This window comes from Helobdella robusta, assembly GCF_000326865.2.
Source record: "Helobdella robusta unplaced genomic scaffold HELROscaffold_14, whole genome shotgun sequence".
Classification (NCBI taxonomy): Eukaryota; Metazoa; Annelida; class Clitellata; order Rhynchobdellida; family Glossiphoniidae; genus Helobdella; species Helobdella robusta.
In genome coordinates, this window is record NW_008703782.1 from 3672064 (window position 1) to 3695565 (window position 23502).

Consider the following 23502-nt stretch of genomic DNA (forward strand, 5'->3'; position numbering starts at 1 on the left):
CCGGCATTTTTTAGAAACTTTTTCACTTTTGGAACTTCCATTCAAGCAAGACTACACGCCACACGCCACTTTTCTATGCTCCACCAGCCAGAATTAAAGTACTCTGCATGAGTTTGAAACATACCGGCCCAGGAATATGGGAGACGATTCCACAAGAAATTAAAGATTGTAACACTTTGCATCTTTTTAAAAATAAACTGAAAAATTTTTTAATTACGAAAAGTTCTGTTTCTCAAGGATAATAATGTATATGTATATATATGTATATAAGTGTGTACATATTTCATTAACATTGATACATTTTCTCCTATTGACAATTTTATTTTATCATTGAGAAGCAATTTTGAGCTGCACGGTGGCCGAGCCCACAAGAATTAATTTTCTTTTTTTGGTCTCCGAATCATTCATGCTTTTGTTTTGTTTGATTGAATAAAAGTGATTTGATTTGATTTGATACATACAGGTTGCCCACACGGTCGACGGCCGCATCGGTCTCCGGTGATCCTTTCGACCTGGATTACTCTGGTGTTTTTGACAAGCTGACGGCCGTGCTGAAATGTGTACCGGTGTACAACCATATCCCTAAGCCATGCAGGGAGAAGTTCGCACATGATCTGAACGCCTTGCTGACGGCTGTTTGTAATGACCCTGGTGACCCGGCTCACTGGGTTAGACTCCACTGTTTTGTCTCATACGTCTTACAGAAGACTTCCATAGGGGGTCGCCAGGTCAACCAGGGCAATCTGGTCAACAAGCGTCTAAGCGAATATTCAACTTTTGGTCTTGAAACCCTGGTACTGTGCTTTGATGGGTTCAATAATGCCAAATCACAAAAGCAAAACTCCGATCGGTGGATCAACGCTGTGTCATCTTGTATTGAACAGGGAAACCTGTCCTCGGCTGTCAGACTTGACTGTTTGCCGGAGGGCCTGGCGGAAAGCTCGCCAGCCACTTTCGATAAATTATGTTCCATCCACCCAAAAATTTCGGTGGACAGGCGTTAAATCGTTCAAAAACGGTTCTTCTGGAGGCCTGGATGGCCTACGACCCCAGCACCTTAAGGATGTTTTTTCAGGCCCCTTGCCAATCGACGACACACTGAACTCCTTAACCCAATTCATTAATTTGATCCTATCTGGAGCTTGCCCACTCTCCGTCCGCCGGTTCTTTTTTGGAGGCCGGCTAATAGTTTTAAATAAGAAAGACGGAGGGGTCAGACCGATTGCGGTCGGGAACGTTTGGAAGAGGTTGGCCGGCAAATGTGCCTTGACCCTGGTCGTGGTCAAACTCAAGACCAAATTCTACCCGACTCAGTTGGGTGTCGGGATTAAGGGTGGTGCTGAGGCCACTGTTCATGCGGTTCGAAGATTGGTCACCGACCTCCCCGATCAATGGGGGTTTCTGAAACTGGACTTTAAAAATGCCTTCATGTGCAATTAACGACAAATCAAAGTGTTAATCCATTTGTTACTTGATGTTTGACGGTTCAGTGTCACTCATCATGTTTTGGTTTTAACATAGATACATACATACATACATACATATATACATACATACATACATACATACATACATACATACATACATACATACATACATACTTACTTACATACATACATACATACTAACATACATACATGCATGCATGCATGCATACATACATACATACATACATACATACATACATACATACATACATACATACATACATTCATTCATTCATAATACATTCATAAAATCGTACCCACCTCTTAACTTACAAATATAATTACGTAGAAACATGTAGCGAGTATACACGAAGGCTATATAAATAAATGAAATAAAAATTGAATCAAGTGCTTGTACGTACAACGACGATCTCAAATCAGTCTTGCATGTGATTTCATTTTTACAATGTTTCAATATAAATTTTATTAGTTGAATAAATCTTCCTTATTTTTCATGCATTAAAAAATTTCTACTAATAGTTTAAACTTTTCGTAAAAAATAATTTTATTTAAATTTTCCAAAAGTTTAAATGGATAAAATAATTTCAATTGTGTTTTATCGACAACTTTTCGTAAATAAATAATTTTATTTAAAATTTCCAAAAGTAAAAATGGGTGAAATAATTGCAATTGTGTATTATCGAAAACATTTGCCTTTGAAAATTAGATACACATATGGGCTATGCGAATTTCAATGTATAATAGAATCGTGCCATGATCATGGAGAAACTTTTTCAACACTACCAGATTCAGCAAAGTTTCATAAATTTAGCTATAAACAAAAATTATGGATGAAAGTATTATGATAAGAACAACTATAAATTTCATATTTCATATTTCGTGAGGATTGTTTAAATTGGGCCCGAACGATTGTGATAAAATAAATTATGTTGATAATTTATATAATTTAGATCATGAACAAGCCAGTAAAAATTAGTTTATAGAGAGTTAACTCCAAAACTTGGCATGACCATCAAAAAAGGTTTGCCAAACCTAATTTTTGTATGTAACGTCAAATTTGAAAATTAAAAAAAATTTGGTTTTCATGTCTAGACGTGCCATTGAATTGAGTTAGGGCAATTGTGGTTGTTCTGCAACCAAACGGACTTCTCCGACCAAGAAAAAAGCCGAGCACTGTTATTTGGTTTGCTGTCAAGTGACGACAGGACGTCATAGGAGGGGTGGAAGTTTAGAGAAAACAACAAAATTGGGGCATGTAATTATTTCAATCACTTTTGTATTTTTAAAATCAATGAAAAATGATTGATTTTTATAATTTTGTAATTTTCTTTCCTATTTTTTTTTACAAACACCAGGGTTTCATACAAGGCTGAACAGGAAACAAATTATTTTGAAAAATAAAATTACACTATCTTCCTTGGAGTTATAAAAAAATCTTAAAAATAACTTGAATTAGTTAATTTAAAAAAAAACCCATTAATAAAATCTCATGAAGCTTAAATATAATATTAATTCCTCATACCATCAAACCATCCTTAAATAGTGTAATTGTCTTGCTACCCAAAAATCTTATAACATCGAAATATTTTATAACTTAGCATAATATCATAATATGGCAGGCAATCAAATGACTAACATTAAAAAGAAAGATTATCTACCAATTATAAAAAAAATTTAAATAATTTCAATTGAAGCTCGCGTTATGACAAATTATCTTGAAATATACTTATATATCTATATATGTATATTCTCTCTCTCTCTCTCTCTCTCTCTCTCTATATATATATATATATATATATATATATATATATATATATATCAACTTAACAAGTTTTTAAAAAATATATGCTTCAGTTCAATATTTTGTATCATTCATTTATAATATATAATATTAATTGTGTTTATGTTCTCAATGTTTTTAAACTAGTTAAACGCCAATTTATTTTTTTAACTTATGTATAAATTTTCCATACGTTTCATAGTTCATTGTTGAAATAAAAACGTTAATTGCGATGATGGGAATAAGGGAAGATTGTTTAAAGTTCCAGAATGATTTCGGTGTACTTGAATGTCAGTACAGAATATTCATAATGCTTTCGTAAACAAAAATTGCTAAAATTATACAACTTAAACTAACTAAAAAACTAACTCAATATTGTTTTTGGATAAAAGACTGAAACTTCACAAATCATATTTTGAAAATTTTGTAATTGTGATTTGTTAACCGCTGGAAAATTTATGAAGTTTGGTTATGGATTCGTCGACTGCTGCAGCAACATCCGTGTCGTCGTTAGATGTTGTATTCGATAATCACAAAATCAAAAAAGCTGGCGTCACATCATATTTTAAAAATTTAAGATTAGAAAAAAGAGAAAAAAAATTAAGACAAGAAAACTTTACGTACACGAATTTGTTTCTGAAACTCAAGGAAGAGTATCAGTCGAAGTGCAGTGAACACATAAAAGCAGATGAAATGACAATTGATCATTTTTCAAATAAAAAAACAATCGGCAAAGGTGCGTTTGGAACTGTTAAAATCGGAAGACATAAGCAGACCGGTAATGTTTTTGCTATCAAAATACTTGAAAAAAAGAAAATTATTGAATCTAAGTTTCTGAAGCATACCATTCAAGAGAAACAAATTCTGCGTACTATCAATCAACCATTCATTTTGAAAGCCACCTATCACTTCTGGGACAGTCTCCATTTATATCTGGCCACTGAATTTTGCGCTGGGGGAGACCTTCACACATTGTTCAATCGCAATAAAAATTTCAAAGAAAATCATTGCATGTTTTACGGCGCCCATATAGTTCTGGCTTTGGAGTTTCTACACAGCATCAAGATCATATATCGTGATTTGAAGTTGGATAACCTTCTCGTAAATAATGACGGTTATTTGAAGCTAGTTGATTTCGGAATCTCAAAAAAAGTTGAAAACACGACAAATTCCTACTGCGGTACGCCCAGCTACATAGCGCCAGAGATGATCAATCAAAATGATTACAACTGCTCTGTTGACTGGTGGTCATTTGGAGTTGTCTTGTATAAAATGGGAAGTGGAAAGAGGCCATTCAAAGGAAAATCCGTCAATGAAATTTTTAAAAATATTATAAATAATGAAATAGAAATGCCAGAGTCTTTCAGTAAAACGTTTGCCGATTTGGTAGGAAAACCTTTGGTGAAAGATCCTTCAAACAGAATTGGATGCAGGGAATATGGGACAGATTAAATTAAAACACATCCATGGTTCATTAATTTAAATTGGTTGAAACTGTTCGAAAAACAGATCAAACCACCATACATTTCATCTCTGAAAGACGACATGGATACATCGAACTTTGGAAATTATTTTGAATACGGAATCGATAGAAAGGATACGTGTATCTTTTATGATGAATTTAAAGATTTCTACTAAACAGGTCATGGAGTCGATTGAAGTTTCAGAAGTGTCCGCAGTTTCAACTGCTACATCTCTCATAATTCTATCTAGAGTATTTCTTGTTGAATTGATGCTAAACATTTCACTTAGTAAAAAGAAAACATTTTTAGATACATTTCAGCTAATTTTTTCAAACGGTTTGATGTCTTTTATTTTTATCTTGATCGACTTTCAAAATCTTTTTGTTTTTATTCAAAATTTTAAATATTCTGATTATATCAAATTGTTTTATTTTAAAAAATAGATTTTGCATAATTGTAGTAAAAGAGCAAATTGAAAATATAGAATGAAGTAATTAATTCTATATACGTATAACAATAATTTTCTCGCTAACTCAACACATGATATTCACGCCAGAGTTGGTTTAATTGAAGTATTTAATAAGTCAATACAACGAAAACACTAAAGATAAAATTGTTTCAAATGAAATATTAACTAATTAAATAAATAAATTCACATAGTGTTGAAGAGAATTACGTTCAATTGATGATATTAAATAACAAGTCAGGTTTTTTTAACTTATTGCATACAATGTTGAACGATTTACGTAGTTGTTTTTCTTTTTTAAACTTGCATTAATTAATTCTTGCATTTATTTTGCAGTAACAAGCATTTGCATAGAGAAAATTTTTCTCTTGCAAGACGTATTTAATTGCTGGCTCTTCAATATCCTTCATTGATTCAAATGAATTGATTTGTTCTAATCAGTGCTCCATCTAAAATGGAATGGCTGTTTATTTTTTAGTTTCATCTCCCTTTTATATTGCCGTTATGTTTCAGCTGTCAAAATGAAAATGTCAGTAAATGTTGAGCAAGCTTGTTGTCGTTGAATGAAATTTTTTTTATTTATATGGTTGTTGTTGTTTAGGCAAGAAACAATTTTTAATATTTTTTAGCTTCTGAACCAATTTTCTCAAAACTTTATTGAAATAACAATAATTATCGAAAACAACATTTCCTTGAAACCGAACATTTTATAAACGCACCATGTCTTGCCTGACATGAACAAATTGAACAACATGAGCGACATGTTTTCAAGAAAAGTTTGAAGAATCATTTTATTGACGTTCTCAAGTGGAGCTAGCGCTTCTGAAGTTATTCAATAGGGGCGTTCCACAAATCCTTGGATACAGAATCCTTGGATACAGAAGTTGTAAAAGAGAGAGAGAGAGAGAGAGAGAGAGAGAGAGAGAGAGAGAGAGAGAGAGAAGAGAGAAATTAAATGTCCGATAATCGATGGCTCATTGCGAAGAAGAAAAATTCAGTTATCTGTATTTGAAGTTGGTGTTGATGTTTTGTTGCTGATGTCTTTTGATGTTGTGGCTGATATATTATGGTGTCTCCTTGATGTTGTGGTTGTTGATTTTGTTGTTGATGTCTTTTGATGTTGTGGTTGATGTTTTATAGCGTTAATATTTTGTTGTTGATATATTTTTGGTGTTCTCGATGATGTTTTGATGTCTTTTGGTTAATGTATTTTTTATTATTTTTTTTCGTTTTAATCTGTTTTTTATGTTTTGTTGATGTGGTTAATGTATGTTGTTGTTTGGCTCTGTTATTTTTTGTTAGTTGCTATTTTCTTGGTTAGTATGAGGAGGTTAAAAAAGTTAATGTTGTTATCTCACTAATGAATGTTGATGTAGTTTGTTCTCCATTCTTAGATTTTGTGTTTGCGCATACAAGGGGGAGTTAATGTTGATATTTAGTCAATTTTCAATTTTTTCCGGTCTTTGATGTGAATGTTTTTGAGGAAATGTTGAATAATTTGTTGCATTTTTGTATTGATGTTGATATGGTTCAGTTGGTTCTCTCGTTTGAAAAAAATACTCGCCTTCGCGTTAAAGTTTTAATGGTCATTATATAATCTTTATCAGTAGTTAATTCATATAAATGGGTTTCTTTTTTACGGCATTATTTAGACTGCGCTGCTATTTTTTTTTTGGTACAAAAATATCCGATAAAAATCATAAAAATATTTTACAATCGTGAAACACGGCACCAAGCTGCTTCAAGCTTTGAAATATTGACTCGTTGACACGCGTCATATGGAAAATTGTTTTCTCTTTTCCTTTGCGCGAATAATTCATCCAAATAATACATAGTTAAACTTCATTGAAACGGACGCGAAAAAATTGAAAAATCTAAAAATATATACANCTAGACACGAACTCGTGACTTTTAAACCTACTCAGACATAAATTTAAACATTTTACAATCCTAAATTAACAAATAAACATGAAACAAACATAAATAAACAAGGAGTTAACAAAACAAAAAACACAGAAAACAAGACAAAACAATGAATATCATTAGCGTACAAATTAGTTTTAAATTACTTTAAAGGAAGATGCATTGTGCAATGATTTTATTATTAAAACTAATTGTCCACACAATAGCGAGCAGGGAAAACAGTCGATTGAAAGCGAGGGATAGATGTAGGTTTAAACAGACAAACAAACAAATATACAAACAAATATACAAACAAACTAACAAACATACAAACATTTTAGATGTATTCATAAAAATTTATTATTTAGCTTTTTCAGTTAAGTTCTTTAAATTTTATGATTTCATTTTCCATGTTACTCACAAAAATTCAAATAAAATATTTGATTTTATTATATTAAAAATTAATTAATGTTTTTTTTCATGCTTTTATGGAAAACTACCTCAGCTAAACACTCCTTAATATGATGCCAGTTTAAATCCTCTTGGAGTTTCACATTCCGACAAACACAATCTAAGATGGTTGTGATTGATGAAACGATTTGAGCGCATTTAACTACTTTTCACCGCCTCCACAAAATCGTCGCACTGCAACATTTATTTACAGATTACATTATTAACACTACAGAATATGACATCACATCGATATACTTTACATCACATTATATTACATCAAATCACATTACATCATTGCGCAAACGACGTTTAGTAACTGAGAATTTGTTACCAAATAATAACATTCATTCACCTAATATTATTACATACTATGTAAGGTGAGACCATATTTTTTGAGTAATCTAAGTTACGTTACGTCAATTTTATGTTAATTTTATTTTAAATTTCATAAAATTTTACATTTAACTTGTTTGAATCTCATATTTTTCAATCTGAACTTCCATGATTCGCTTGTCAGATTGATACACAATGAATCATCTGACCAACTGTGAATTGTATTGAAAACTAGCATGAACTCTAAACATTTATCGTAACAGCATTCGAAAATCCGTTGACCAATTTAAACACATTCATCAAAATGACATAAAAAAATTGCATCACGTTACATCACATCACATGCCAACATCATATAGGGTTACATCAAACCTCCTACTCACCTTAATACAAATGATGATGCTACACAACAAAATCCTCGGATTTACAGTTTACAAATGGCTGAATTTATCAACTCACTCTTGCAGTCAAACGCTACAGAAGCCGCCACACGTGCGGCGTAATGTATTTCATGAGCAATATTTTATTCACTGGTAATTTATTTGTTTTCTTGGAAAACCGGCAAAAATGAAGTATTGGGCTTAGACACGTTTTAAACTCCAATTAATCATGGAAAGACTTGCCTTGGATGGACTAATGATACAACTGCGCTGATGCTGCTGCTGCTACCACACCTACTACTCCTACTTTTACTACCTTCTTATTACTAAGAATTACTTCAGAGCGTATTTTGACACTGTTACTTAAAATTAATTTCAATATGTTATGTTCCTTGTTTGTAAACTGTTACAGGGTTTGGTTTTGTATTTGCAGGTTTGTGTAAGTTGGGACATTTTAATAAATGAATTGTCACTGTGATACGATTAAATATACATTTGTATTTGCTAATGAACATTCTTGGATATATCTGTAGGGGCGAAGAACAAAAATGAAACTTTTGAATTTATGATGCTTTTCATATATAATTTATCATTTCTTGTAGAATTGAAAAAAAATACAAAAAAAATTATTTATCGCAAAACAATCACATCTAGCATTACAATTAACATTAAAAGGAAGAAATAAATGAAAGTTTTAAAAAATTATTGTATTTTCGTATGAAATATAAATTAATTTCATAAACACCATCTGCTTGCTGTCCGTTTGTACCAAGTCAGAATTTCATATCGTAGAAAATAACAAAAATTAGAAAATACAAAAACCGGAGACGAACAAATTGTGATATAAATGCGCTTTTAACTTATTAGCCGAACTTATTTATAGAGAGGCCAATGACTTGTTTATTCTTGAAAGGTGAGCCTGGCGATGATAAGATCTAATCTGCAAAGATCATAAATTTTAAGTAAATGGAACTTTACATCATGGCTAGGAAGGGAAAGTAAGGCGCTATATAAATTCATGCTGCTGTCTTCACCGGCGTTTCTGGCCTTGTTTACAAACATTATAGCAGTGGGGGTGCTTGCTTTTACTTCGTTTATTGTTATTTTTGAATTTATTTAAAATTTCAAAATGCACTTGCAATCAAAATATGAAAAAATAAATAAATAAATTATTGAAAGGATGTAAATGAAATCTCTTCGAAACTTATCAATTTCATTTGGCAGTATCATTGAATAAATTTTTAGTGGCAAAATAAAGATGAATGCACCTGGTCCTGCTGTTGTTACCACCCGGTTCAAATGCAAGAAAAGCACAGCTGGTAGTGTATGTGCTGCATTGCATGAATTTGCGTGTATTTGCATACCCTCTGTGTGTTGTTGACACTCTTGTGACTAATTGAAAGAATTAAGGAAAAGTATTTATAAAATAATAATTAATTCAAATTAATTCAAATATACATACAAGCAGACTACGTTGAATATTTATTTAGTAATTTATTTTTGACCAACAATTCTATATTGGTCATCGAAACATCGAAAAATCTTATAACGGTACATTATTTGAATAATAATATTTCATGAAATAAAGGAAGATAAAAAATTTAGCAAAGTTTTTTATAAATATTTTTAAATTTTGTATTTGAAAGTTTCCAATTTTTCTGAATTTAGAATATTTCTGAATAAGTAATAGCAACAATAAGATGTAGAAGAAACTCGGCATCCTGTCTTATGGGCCGGTGTTAATCTATCAAAACAAACTTGTGGGCTGAAATCCATCTATCCATTCATTCATTCATCCATATATATAACCATCAACCTATTTATTCATTATGCCATTTATCTGCTCAATTTTCCATCCATTCATATATATTTATCCTGTCATTCATTCATTCACTCATTTGTTCATTCACCCTTCTAGCCATCCAACCGCATAATCAGTAGTCCATTCTTTTACCCTATAAAATCACAAAGACATTTTATTTATCCCTTTATTTATATAAACAATAAACATTAATTTATTCATTATCTTGTGAATCCATTCATTCATCAATCCATTCATCAATCTATTCATTCATCAATCCATTCATTCTTCAATCAATCCAATCACGTAACCATCAATTCGTACTACAATCTATCAATATACCTAACAATTATATCAATTCACTGATCCATTCTGTCCATCCATTCAATCATTTCACTCATTATAAAAAATCATTTGTTCGTTCGTTCATTTATTCGTTCATTTATTCATTACTCATTCATTCATTAACATTTTCATTCTTTAATTTTCTGCTTAATTATGTACAACATTTATCATTACAAAACGTGACAGAATTATTTTCATTCAAGTTTTTATAAATGTTTTATGTTCATAATTATAATATAATTTTCCCGATTATTTAATTAAATTCTATTTAATTAGATTCTATTAAAATGAATTATTAAATGCAGACTCTGCCCCATTTATTCTTTCAGTCACGTTTTGAAAATTACGAGAAAAAAATATTTCATTTTTTACATTTTTCGTTTTTTGCATGCCAAGCATTATTTTTCAATTTTATTCATTTGGATTTCAATTGAACAACTTCTCCTTTCTTAGAATCTGCCATTGAGGTTCGTTCTCTCTTAAAGTCACACAACTTCAATTACTCACAGAAAGAAACGTTAATTAGGAACTGTCCATTAAGGACTTTTTGCTTTTTTTGACCACCCCTCTCATCGGTAAAAATTCAATTTAAAAAAACCCACGTTAAGCATGTCATACTTTCAAGACTTCTCTATGAAAGCTCCCAAATACGTTCAAAACTTAATTACTAAAACAAAAAAAAACTACAACTTATAAAGCGTCAAAGAAATAAATTTCTGAACAGAAATAAAAGTTGTAAGATTTTTTAATAAATTTATGGTGGAAATTAGAAAAGAACTGAAACCTGACGTCACAAAATTTTTTATCTCTTTTCCCACATTTTCTATCGTCCCAAAGTGTTAACAAATTTTGGACCCCCTCTTAAAGCATGTCATCATTTATGGACAGCTCGTATTTTATTATTATTAATTATACTTATTATGATTGTAGTAAAATTATTATTGATAGCATAGGTTTGTTAGTTCGGTTTGGATCTTTTTATTAATTTTTTAAAATGTTTAATTTGTTTTGATGTGCCATCCATGTGTATTAGTTTTCAACGTTTGACTGGCCATGTTAAAATACTTTTTTGGTTTTGCTTTGAATCATTTTTTGAAAGATTTGCAGATGACAATGTTTTTAATACTTTCAATAATTCAAAAATTATAATTTTTCAACTTTTTTAGCTAGAAAAAAAGAAAGAGAATTAAGAAGTCATAGATACAAGCTCTTCAAAAAAAAAACAGATAATCCTATAAAACAAAGATTCTTCAGCAGCTGGGTGGTAAACGCCTGGAACGAGCTGAGCGATGAAATGTAATATACTAAACATGTATTCTACTGAACCACTTTAACCTTAACCTTGTTATGTTGTGCTATGTTAAATCCAATTTTATCAGTATGTTAGAGTTTATCTAAGGCACTGAAATATCTGAACTTATTAAAGAAATTTCAAATAAATATGAGTGGGTTAGTAAGTAGACTGATTGCAATTTATGAATGACAAAGAAAAACTTGTTTGACGATGGTGTGAGTGTGTGCCGACAGTTCGATAGATAGCAGATGCTGGAAGTATATTTCTTCTCTTCTTTCTTCTATTTTATTTAATCATTATTTATTTGCGTGCATACGTGTGTATATATGTGCGTGTGCACGTGTATGTGCGTGAGTTGGTAAGTATGTACGTGTGTGTGTGTGAGTGCTTTTGGGCATATGTACGTGTGTGTATGGACATATGTATGAGTTTGTAAAATTTATATTTAGATTTCTCTTTTTCAAGTTGCTAGAGACTAAATCGACAAAGAAAGACAAAATTTACAATTGTAATATAATTAAGATGAGACATTTCGGCCAGGATGATTATGACGACGAATTAGTTTAATCCACCTGATAGTAACAATAAAAACGGAAACGACGATGATGAAAGGGTTGATGAAGATGAGAACGATGATGAAAGGGTTGATGAAGATGAGAACGATGATGAAGAAGATGATGATGATTAGGATGATAATGATCATGATGGTTGTGATGATTATAATGTCGTTTAGTTTTGAAACAAAATTTTCGATGGTGAAGACGATGATGATGACTGCAACGGTAGCAAAGATAATAATGACACCAACCACATATAATGATGACTTAATGATGGCATTATTAATCACATCAGTTTGTCATGACGTAGCAGCAAACAGTCAGGGAGAATCTTCCACGGATAATGTTTTTCGCAGTTGATGAGATTCTGCAGTCCATTCGATATCGGCCAAGTTGTCTCTTTCAAAATAGAACACTTGTTGCGAAGTGTTGAAAATATGTCGCGCAAATTCATTTGAGGTTGCTTTTTGCTGTTTCGATCTGCAACAATGTTGCAGTTTTGATCTGCAACATCACCTCTAGCACAACAAACAATTTTTCGTGTTTCAACATTCAACAATGTTCTTTTAACATACTACATTTCATTTTCAGCAAATAGGATTTCGCATCGACTTGTGTATTATATTGTTTCGCATGGCATTGGCAGTCCCGTTATTTTTGCTGTCAATGTAAATATACACCTATAATATTGAAAATAAAAAATGTATTATATGCATTTATATTAAATTCAACGTATAAACATTATTAAAATTTTATAAAGTTAATATTAAATATTTTAATATTTAGGTTAGAATAAACGTGCTAGTTTGAAAAAAAAACAAAATTTTGGTTGTGAACATTAAAGTACCAGTTGCAACATGAAGCGTTTTATTTTCAACATTTTTCAATACTAGTGCCGTTCTAATCTATCAATCCAGAAGTCTTGGAACAAAGATTGGAACGTTGAGCTGCAAAACCAAATTTGTTTTGGTCTATGGTTTGGAATGAAGTTGCAAATAAAATGGTCAAAAATTATTGCCATTAAATGTTTAGGTTGAATACTGATATGAGGTAATTTGAAATGTTGTTTCATCATAAGATGCGAGGATGTGTATTTTTGTTGTGTGTGATATTTGTTCAATTCACTAAAAAATTTGAAAAGATAAGTCTGGAGAAATATATTTGAGAACTAAATCCTGAGATCAGTGGAGATTATAGAACCACCATTAACCTGGAACGATCTCAATAAATTTTGAGAAAAATTTCAAATTCTGGTTTTGGAATGATTTTATTGAGTTTTCAACATTGTTTTGTTGAGGCATTTTTGAAATTTTGTTAGGGTTTTGTTAAGAATTGTATTATAACCTATTTTAAGAGGCGTGTATTATAACTTAATTATTTGAGTTGCTGGTCTGATTTATTTTTTGTTACTCTGGGATTATTGATTTCTACACTTCCATTCAGCTTTCTTTAACGTGATAGTATTAATAAATAAAAACCTAAAATTTTCTTCAACGTTGGTATGTTAAATTTGTTGTCAAAAAAAATTTCATTCCAACCATAATATTTTCAATAAACCCAGCTGACATGTTTGATGAAATTTCAAAAGGTTGACGATATTGCCCGCCCATCACATTGACGATCACCTCGCTACAGGCTTGGCGCGGTTTTGTTAAAGTTAATGATTGCTGCTTTATAGTTGTTTTGTTGTCAATAAGGACTTTATTGCTTTCACAATTAGAACTCAATTCCTCGCTCTAAAGTTAATAATGTTTCGTTCAGCTGGTTTATTTTATATGGGTGCAGGGTCATCATATAAACGAACATGCATATACTATACTTAGTTATTGCATGTGCGATTATATATACGTGCAGGTATACATCCATGAAAGAGTACGTGCATGTTTGTCAATAATGATATAAACGCAACACACAGCGTAGTCTGAAGAAATATGATAATGTTCTTGTATAATTGATTGCGTGCCTCGTTGCGCGCCTGTCGCAACGTGATCAGATGGTGGTATGAAGTTTAAGTAACACGAACAACAACGAGAAGAACTGTAGCGTTCAGAAGTTTAATGAATCATCTTTGTGTTAGCAAGAAAGGGAAATTGAAATGATAAAGTTGAATTATGTTGAGACATGCGTGTCAGCTCTTCCGTCTTCTTCTTCTTTTCCTATTCTTGCATGTGTGCCTCTTGCACTTTCATATTAGTTGTTTTAATTAATCTGATTATTTTTGTATTATTTGTTATTGGCATTTTGCATTTTTATTTCAATTTTTGCAATTCTTGTAAAACAATTTTTATTACATAAACTTTAGTTTTGATACTTTCCTCAAAGGCACATAAGTCCGCAAAGTTCATTTTTTCAACATCGACCCTAACGAGCCAACACAAACAACAGGAAGATAAAACCAAAAAAACCGACCACAACAAAACTAACGCCACTGAGCGAGACATCGTTCAACGCCAGCAGCTAAAGATAACCCACGTCAATAGGATGATCCAATCAGGCATGAAAATAATATCAACTTCCCTTCTGAGCGAAGGCTTTTCAGTTTTCTGTTGTTACAACGTGAAAAATTATTTTCCAAGACTGCAAAATAGTGCATCATCGCTAAATTTTTTTTTTTTGTGATAGAAGAAGTGTTGGAGACGTTGAAATAATCTAATTTATAAATTAATAATAAATTAAAAATAATAAAATAATGAAATTAGAGTTACAATAATCTAATTAAAAAACTTCATGGAATAACTCGAAGTAGTTTTCTATTCATAAATGAAATGCCATCCGTTTCACCACACAATCACACAAACATCAGCACACAGACATTCACACATACATCGTCACATCTCCAGAACACTACACATACATCAGCACACAGACATTCACACATACATCGTCACATCTCTAGAACACTATACATACATCAGCGCACAAACACGGCAATAGCAAAGTGTACATTCAATCAATATATCAGTAACAATGCAATCGACAGAGAGAAGATAATAATATACAGCTACGCATCAACCAACAATTTCATCGCAAACAACAACAAAAACAACGGCAAGATGATGAACCATGTTAATCGATTGAAGATATAAAAGCGATCGCTAACAAGTGCTTTGCACAGAAAATCACTTACACATACAAACATACAAATCGACACAAAAACATACATACATACAAACCAACAAACATTCTTTCAAACATACAAAAATACAAACAAACATACACACCAACATACATTCTTACAGACATACAAACAACCATTCAAACCGACAAACATTCTTGCATACATACAAAGATACAAACATACATTGATTGCCATAACATACAGCGGAGCGTACAACAAGCGGATACACCGCCAGAGATTTATGTTGACCTGCGAACTTCAAAATACAAGCAATCAACCGACTGCAAGCAAACGAACCTTTTTTATGATTTCACGAAAGGCATTCCAGGCGATGGAAGGAATTAATCTGGATTATAATTGGGAGTGGGTTGATGATAGAAGTGTGTAATTGAATATTATAATTGATGTTCTTCACTTCTATATGCACCTCCTCTCTCTCATTTCCAGATCAGCAGCGCCATAAAATTATATTGCCTGCCTTGATAGGGTTATAGTGCAATGAAAAAAAATAATTACCTTTATGTAGATGCGTGAAACGCTTTGAAAAAATAATTAATTGGATTTTATTTCTTTGCGATTCGTTCTTTCTTTTTACTTTGTTTTAGGTGGGTGAATTTATAGCGAACGATTTTTGCTGTCTCTTTTGTCCAAATCCTATATACATATATTTGAAAAATTGCATTGCTTTTAAGTAATTATTCATGTGTGGTTGGTACAGTTTTGATATGCTGAAATATCTTACAACAACTATCATTAATTCCAACTATTAGTATGGTTTGAGGTGTGAGCTTGCTGAATTCAAAACTACGACTCCTCTTTCAACCATGTTTTGTCATTTTCAGCAAAGAAACTTCAACAGGTTATTTAACATTTCTCTTCAATGTTATACGGTGTTATAAAGATAATATTTCGTGCTCAGAACACTAAATAAAGCCTTACTGCAATGCCAATCATTCAATGTTGGGTGGTTGACCGTGTGCTGATGAATCGAATTATCAAAATTAAATCATCAGAGAATTAATTATTACTTTTTGTTAGCATAGAGTTGTAACCTGGGAGAAACTTTGTTGCTTTGCTAATGCGGAAATCTCGCATAATGATCAATTTAGTTAGAATTAAGGGTAAATTTAACAATTCTTTATATAAATTCAAGTTGTAAATTTTCTCAGATCTCCAACGCAAGATTTACAGTTGATTAAAATTGTCATAAAAGACGAGATTGTGGAACGCGCAAGAATGGGGCGAATCAACTTATTTTTTAAGATCCGTGATGTTTCTTCACAGAACTGCGATCGTCGTCAAACGTTTGAAAATAATTGTTTTTATTAACTTGAAATTTATCAAGCCATTTCAGGCCATAACAATTCCATAACAATTCCACACAGCTCCATAAAATATTTAAAACCAAATCACCCAATAAATAAGACAGAGAGTTGCCAATATGTGTTAAATGTTCTTCGAAAGAAGAAAACTTCTGGGCGGCGCGATGGTGTAATGGCTAAGGTGCCTGGCATTGTTGATGGAGTGTCCGGGTTCAAATGCAAAAAGATCCCCACCTATCACATGCAAAAGTGTGTGATGCGTTGATTCACGTGTATTTGTGCACCGTGTGTTTGTTGTAGTAATGATAATGCGCCTCAGTCGCTGCAATGGCGCTATATAAAATGACATTTTTATTATTATTTCTAAAATCAGTCGAAGAAATTAAAATTTGTTATTTTTCGGGATATTTTTGATTTGAGTGACATCTTTTGAATATTATTATAAAAAGGAACTCGAATTTTTTTTTATTATAAAGTTGGTGTTCAGTTTCGAGCGTTTTCAATTGGAAATTTCAATTGAAGAGTTATTACACTGGTTCAAAATTCAAGAGAAAACTAAATAGTTTAGTCCAGCTGCTATGATTATTTTGCAAGAAAACAGAGTAAATAATTTTTTGCACTTTGAATGGACATATACAGACAGCTATAAATCAGTTACACAAACTTCAACAGTAAATAATATTCTTAAATTTTCAACCATTTAACTTTGAGTGTGTCCTGTTACGATATAATTTCAAATGTTACGAATACATCTACTAAGCAAAAAATAATAAGTTTTACAAGCAATAATAGAGAAAATTTTGAAGTAGGTACAAAACAATTAAGACTTAGGTTTGCGTCTACAAAATAAAATCCACAATGTAAAATTTATTCTTTGTGAACTGCATTATAGTTGCATCTTCAAAATTTCAACGTAGCCATCAAGAAGAATAATTTCCATCAATCAATAGTCACGGCTGCCGTAGTTGTCGCTCCCTGCGTAGCTGTTGGGGCTGATGCCGATTGCGCTGAAGTAGTCGCGACTCTCTCTGTCCAGCTGTTTGTAAAAGTTTTGTTCATTTGGTGGAATAAATTTGTATATAATTATTATGAAACTTGTGCAATTGCTTTCTCGTTGAATTCATAAGTTTGAATCTTTTAAATTTTTCGTCGGATCAAATGACAGTTGGAAGTTTTTGTCTCTTTCACTGGTAAACTTTTATGTACCTAATAAGTTATTTTTTGAAAGTAAAACGATGAAATCTGTTTCTTAATACTTAATGTTTACATGTCGTAAGATATTTTTTCATGCTCATGAGTGTGGTTTCAAAGTAAACTGTTGAAAAATTTTCCTGAACGACCTTACCTAAACAAATATAGAAATTATATGTCTATAGCTTCAACTATGTTTATGGTTTCAACTGTGTCTATGGTTTCAACTGTGTCTGTTGTCTCAACTATGCCTATGGTTCCAACTAATTACATTTAAGTCTACTTTGAAATGCAAACGTGTAAAATTCAGAAGAACTCAGCGGTCTGTTGCTCAATAAAGCTAACATACTTCAATAGTTCGAAAATTGTGAATATGTTGTTATTTACAAAAAACTTTTGAAAAAAATAAAATTTCAAACTAGCACAATTAGAAGTTGATTTATTCTTATAAATAATTATTACGCTGTAAGCGCACATACCTCATCCTTCAAGTCCAACACTCTTTTCATCAGAATCATCTTTTTCTTCCTGCTTGCTGGACTTCTTTTCAGACTCCTGGCAATTCTGATGTTGACATCATTTAAAGATGGTGACCTCAGGATGTTGACGTCATTTGGAGGTGGTGACGTCAGTGGTTGCAGTGCATCTGCGGGACGATCCTTCAGTGTCAAAGTTGAAATCGTAACAACCAACGATAACAGTACGAACACAAATGCAAATTTTTTTAACATTTTAATTTCTAAATTTCATGAGCAATTTTCATTGAAAAAAAAAATAATGAAATTATTTTATTTTTTAATTAAAATATTTAATTTAAAAAACTGTTTAGTTTAAAACTGATGTTATGACACAAGTGATGTTATAAAGTGCACGCACGCAAATAGGTGAACAACTTTTTGTTTTGTCGGTTGGAATGCCATCACTGGCTGGTTGGTTGCTGCAGATAATTATATCTGCTCAATTATCTATTCCAAAATATTTCACCATAACTGATAGGTTGTAATCGGTTGCTGAGGTGTGCTTATGAAAAGTTTGGAATCATTGTACGTGCTATGACGCTTTCATTTCTACAAAAAAATAATGTGTTTGAGTAAAAGTTTTATTTAAAAATCATCTTTACTTCTTTCATTAATCTAAAAATTGATATTCAAAATGAAATTAACCAAAAAATATCATAAATTGGTTTTTAATTTTTTTTTACCAACGGATATCTTTCAAATTTTCCATTATAAAAAAAACAGGGTCACCAAATTGGAAAAACAGTTAACCAATTTACGACAATTAAAATTCAATATTCCAACGACAGCTTCAAACAGGGAACGACACATACACTAACTTTACTTCACACTCGCCTAAACACGCATACGCACATCTATGACCCGATAACTTGTTTTCAGCATCATTAAAACATATCAATCAGATAGGAACGTTATAAAAATAGTTCATCGATAGTGTATTATCCAAAATAATGACAGTGATGACTACGGTGACAAAATTTAAATTTTCAAACTTTTGGCTGTTCACTTCGAGATCAAATTAATTGTTCAAAACTGATGTCCAAATAGATTTTGTATTATAAATAGTTAGTGTTATTGAGGAAGTTATTTTAGAAAAGGCTGGCATTGCGCTTAGGACAAAGTTTTATAAATAAAGTTTTTTTTAAAAATATAAAAAAAAACTAATGGCCTAGTGTCAAAAGCTATTTTGATTCTAATGATCTTTAACCTAGTAGAATCAAATGTTTTGTTGGTCTTTTTTACCCCATCTATATTCTACATCATATGTTAGAATTGGCTGAAAGTGAGCGGGAGTGAAAAGAAGAAAAGAATAGTATTCGTTTGGATAGGCTGGTCACATGTTTCGTCCCTACCGGGGACTCATCAGAAGCCCGAATACCTATCAGAATCGTATCGCAGTTTCTCGCCATATAGCCCGCACAAATCACTTCGTTAGCTCGTGTTGTTTTCATTTATTATTGAGGATTGATAGTTTTAATCGTTAGGATTTGCAATCCGACCGTATTAGAGTTAGTTTTTAATGAGAAAAATTATTTTTATTGATCATTAACTCAAATAAAACTATTTCGAATTTATTTAAGAGTAAATATATTATAATATCGTATTGAGAATAAAAATGGTTTTATTGCTTTTGCAATTGGGAATTTGAATGCAAACGAACACCATTGAAAATACATACATTTTTTTATTCGCTGTAAATATTTTTTTTCTTCAGTTTGACACAATGGATGAGCAAATAAAATGTATGTACGTTAAAAAAGTCAAGTAAGAATTTAAAAAGCCTTGAGATTGAGTTGAAGTTTGGGTTTTGAGATTTCTTTAAACATACTTAGACCCATCAACAAATACACAAACACAAACACACACACACAGACACCGCACATACACCCAGACACACACACACATACTTGAATTGAAACACATTATTTGATCTGACACACTATCAACCCTTTTTAATAAATAAATGATTGGTCATTATTTGCAACTTTGAAAATTTGGTTTAAAGTTAATGGGATTATCGAACTTTGATTATTGAGCAATCACTTATATTTTAAAGTGTTGAAGTGTTAATAAAAATTCTCATAGCTAGGAAATTTTCATAATGGTTTAATAATAATAAACAAAATGACGATTCATATAGTTGAATCATTTTGTTAAGCACCCTCCATCTAGTGATTACTTTTCGAAATTCCGCTAGATCGTTTTACTAAATTTTATAGTAGACATACATGTGTGTGTGTTTCTGTGTGTTTGTGTGTCTGTGCGTGTGCGTGTGTGGTGTGTGTGTGCGTGCGTGTGGTGTGTGTGTATGTATGTGTGTGTGTGTGTATGTGTGTGTGTGTGTGTGTGTGTGTGTGTAGCTTTGGTGTCACTTAAACTATTTGAGGTATTATTCAAGAAGAAAATTTTTTAATTTCATTTGTTTCAAGATAGAAATTTTACTTGATTCCACCATACACGTTATACAAGAATATTATAAAACATTCCCAGGAAAATGTTCATTCCCACACCCCATTTATTCATTCATTCATTCATTCATTCATTCATTCATTCATTCATTCATTCATTCATTCATTCATTCATTCATTCATTCATTCATTCATTCATTCATTCATTCATTCATTCATTCATTCATTCATTCATTCATTCATTCATTCATTCATTCATTCATTCATTCATTCATTCATTCATTCATTCATTCATTCATTCATTCATTCATTCATTCATTCATTCATTCATTCATTCATTCATTCGTTCGTTCGTTCGTTCATTCATTCATTCATTCATTCATTCATTCATTCATTCGTTCGTTCGTTCGTTCGTTCGTTCGTTCGTTCGTTCGTTCATCCATTCATCCATTCATTTACGCATTCATTTAACAGAAAAAAGCAACATAAAATTTCATGCATATTAATAACAATTTCTCAAAATTGTTTCTAGGTTGGGTGCAAACAAATAAAAACATGTTATGCAGATAAGATGGTTTTAATATATGCACAGCACAAACATTGTTACGTCAAAAACAGCATCATCACTCTGCCTACATTAAACTCCGTTGAACCTACGAAATGTCTGTGGCTGGTTCGGCGTTTTATTTTTTTCATTCGAAGTTTGTTTGAATTAAAAAAAAAGTTTTTATTTTGTTTTTCTGTATTTATGTGTAAATAAAATCAAAATACAGAAAACTCATATGTTACTTTCAACATATAGCTATGTTTTCTACCTCATATATCATTCAGTTGTAACGTGTTAACAATCCATATTGATTGTTAACCAGTCAAATGTTAGCAAGAGTGTCGGTGGAGTTTGAAACAGTTGCATGTGTGCTAGTAGCGATGAAAGACATTTATTTGCTTATAAATTGGATGGATGGATGATTGGATTGATGGATGGACGGACGGACGGACGGATGGATGAATGGATGGATGGATGGATGGATGGTTGAATAGATAGATGTATGGCAGGACTGACTAACTGACTGAATGACTGAATAAATGATAGAATAGAGAAAGATGTAACTTTCATTCATTAACAGAGAAATAATTTCAAAGAAATGAAATGATAAACCGTTGTACTTCAAATTTATTCATCCAAAACTTACAGAATACGTGTACAATATGGTTAACATGAACTCTACAGAATCAAAACGCCTACATCAACTAATAAATCAATCAACTCATTCTTGAAACATCTTTAAAAGATGAAATAACAAAAGACTGGCGCGTGAGTGTGTCGGTGAGTCTGGCTGAGTGAGTATGTCTTTGGCTGGGTGTCTTAAATTTCATAATTGATAACAAAAGACTTACGATATAATAATGTATCAATTGTGGTGCAGCGGCTTGGTACATCAAACAGACGAAGATCATATTTCATTGCCTATCTATCTATCTATCAACCAATAGTGCATTCCACAGTGCATGCATGCACTCCAAAGTGTTTTTATTCATTCTACAGTGCATGCATTGTTTTTATTCATTTTAAAATGCATGCGTGCATTCCACAGTGCATGCATGCATTCCACAGTGCATGTATGCATGCTTCAGTACGTTTATTCATTCCATAGTACATCTAGGTGCATTCCACAGTGTTTGTATTTATTATAAAGTGCATGCATTCATTCCAAATTTTATGTATCCATTCCACAGAGCATGCATGCATTTCACCGTGCATGTATGCATTCCAGTGGGAGGCTGATGTATGTATGCCTATCACAATTAACAGTTATTGGCAGATGATTTAGGAAACAGATACATGCAGATGTCTGATTGGATATGCTGATGGACAGATGGATGGATGAATCAATGGATGGATAGATAAATAGATAGAAAGATAGATATATGGATAGATGGATAAATAAATAAATAACTTACTGAATGAATGACTGAATGAAGAATGGAATGAATAAATGCTGAATGAATAAACGAACGTACGAATGAACGTACGAACGTACGAACGAATGAATGAATGAATAAATGAATGAATGAATAAAGGAATAAATATATTTTCTTTAAAAGGATGCATGTGTCAAGTCAGTAGGTCAATCTAAGCAACAGACATAATTGTTGTAATTGTTACACGAACATCAAATTGTGAGTTTGTGAGCCTGTGTGTTTTGTGCTCGTTTATTTGTGAATGTGTTTTGATATGTGTGAGTGTGGAATGAGTGTCTGTGTGTGTGAATATGTGTTGATGTGTGTGTGAGAGTGTGGAGTGTGTGTGTGAATGTGTGTCTTTTATAGTCCATTAACTTTGTATGTGTGTGTGTACGTGTGTTTGTATGGTTATATGTTTAGTTCTGATCGACTTGATAAATTTGTTGATTAACAATGTTCTAATTAGTTAAGATGCATTTATATAATTGAATTAATTCCGTAAAACTTAACTTCTCTTTAGATATACAACATATTTGCACAATCTCGTAAGGTCTGTCGTCTGTTCAAATGTTTTCTTTCGACAAAACATCATAAATTGAAACGATTTTACATTAAAAAGTTAACATGCTGAAACGTGTTAAAACGTCTTGAAATTTGAGTTAAACTCAAAAAAGTACCGAAACGGACTAGATGTAGACTTATATATGTACGTGTATGTATCGATCGATCGATAATGCTACATTTGTGATTTTCGCCAC

General features: G+C 31.8%; 3 protein-coding genes across 3 annotated transcripts in view; 2 read left to right on the forward strand and 1 right to left on the reverse strand.

Annotated features, from left to right (window-relative positions):
* The window catches only part of HELRODRAFT_169039 (hypothetical protein), a gene marked incomplete at both ends in the record, with an annotated part of 9610 nt that extends 8606 nt beyond the window's left edge, over positions 1 to 1004 (forward strand). Inside the window, one exon of the mRNA XM_009014873.1 lies at positions 464 to 1004. Coding sequence (XP_009013121.1) covers positions 464 to 1004 — 541 coding nt within the window. The remainder of the gene's footprint in view (positions 1 to 463) is intronic.
* Positions 1005 to 3921: 2917 nt separating this feature from the next.
* Positions 3922 to 4866, forward strand: HELRODRAFT_156571 (hypothetical protein; the record flags this gene model as incomplete). Its single annotated transcript, XM_009014874.1, has 2 exons — positions 3922 to 4629; positions 4738 to 4866. 2 exons carry the CDS (start codon positions 3922 to 3924, stop codon positions 4864 to 4866), a joined length of 837 nt encoding a protein of 278 aa, XP_009013122.1.
* A 12739-nt stretch (positions 4867 to 17605) lies between these two features.
* HELRODRAFT_169041 (hypothetical protein) lies at positions 17606 to 19822 on the reverse strand (the record flags this gene model as incomplete). The annotated part of the gene is made up of 3 exons (XM_009014875.1): positions 17606 to 17698; positions 18333 to 18512; positions 19724 to 19822. 3 exons carry the CDS (start codon positions 19820 to 19822, stop codon positions 17606 to 17608), a joined length of 372 nt encoding a protein of 123 aa, XP_009013123.1.
* Positions 19823 to 23502: the final 3680 nt, after the last annotated feature.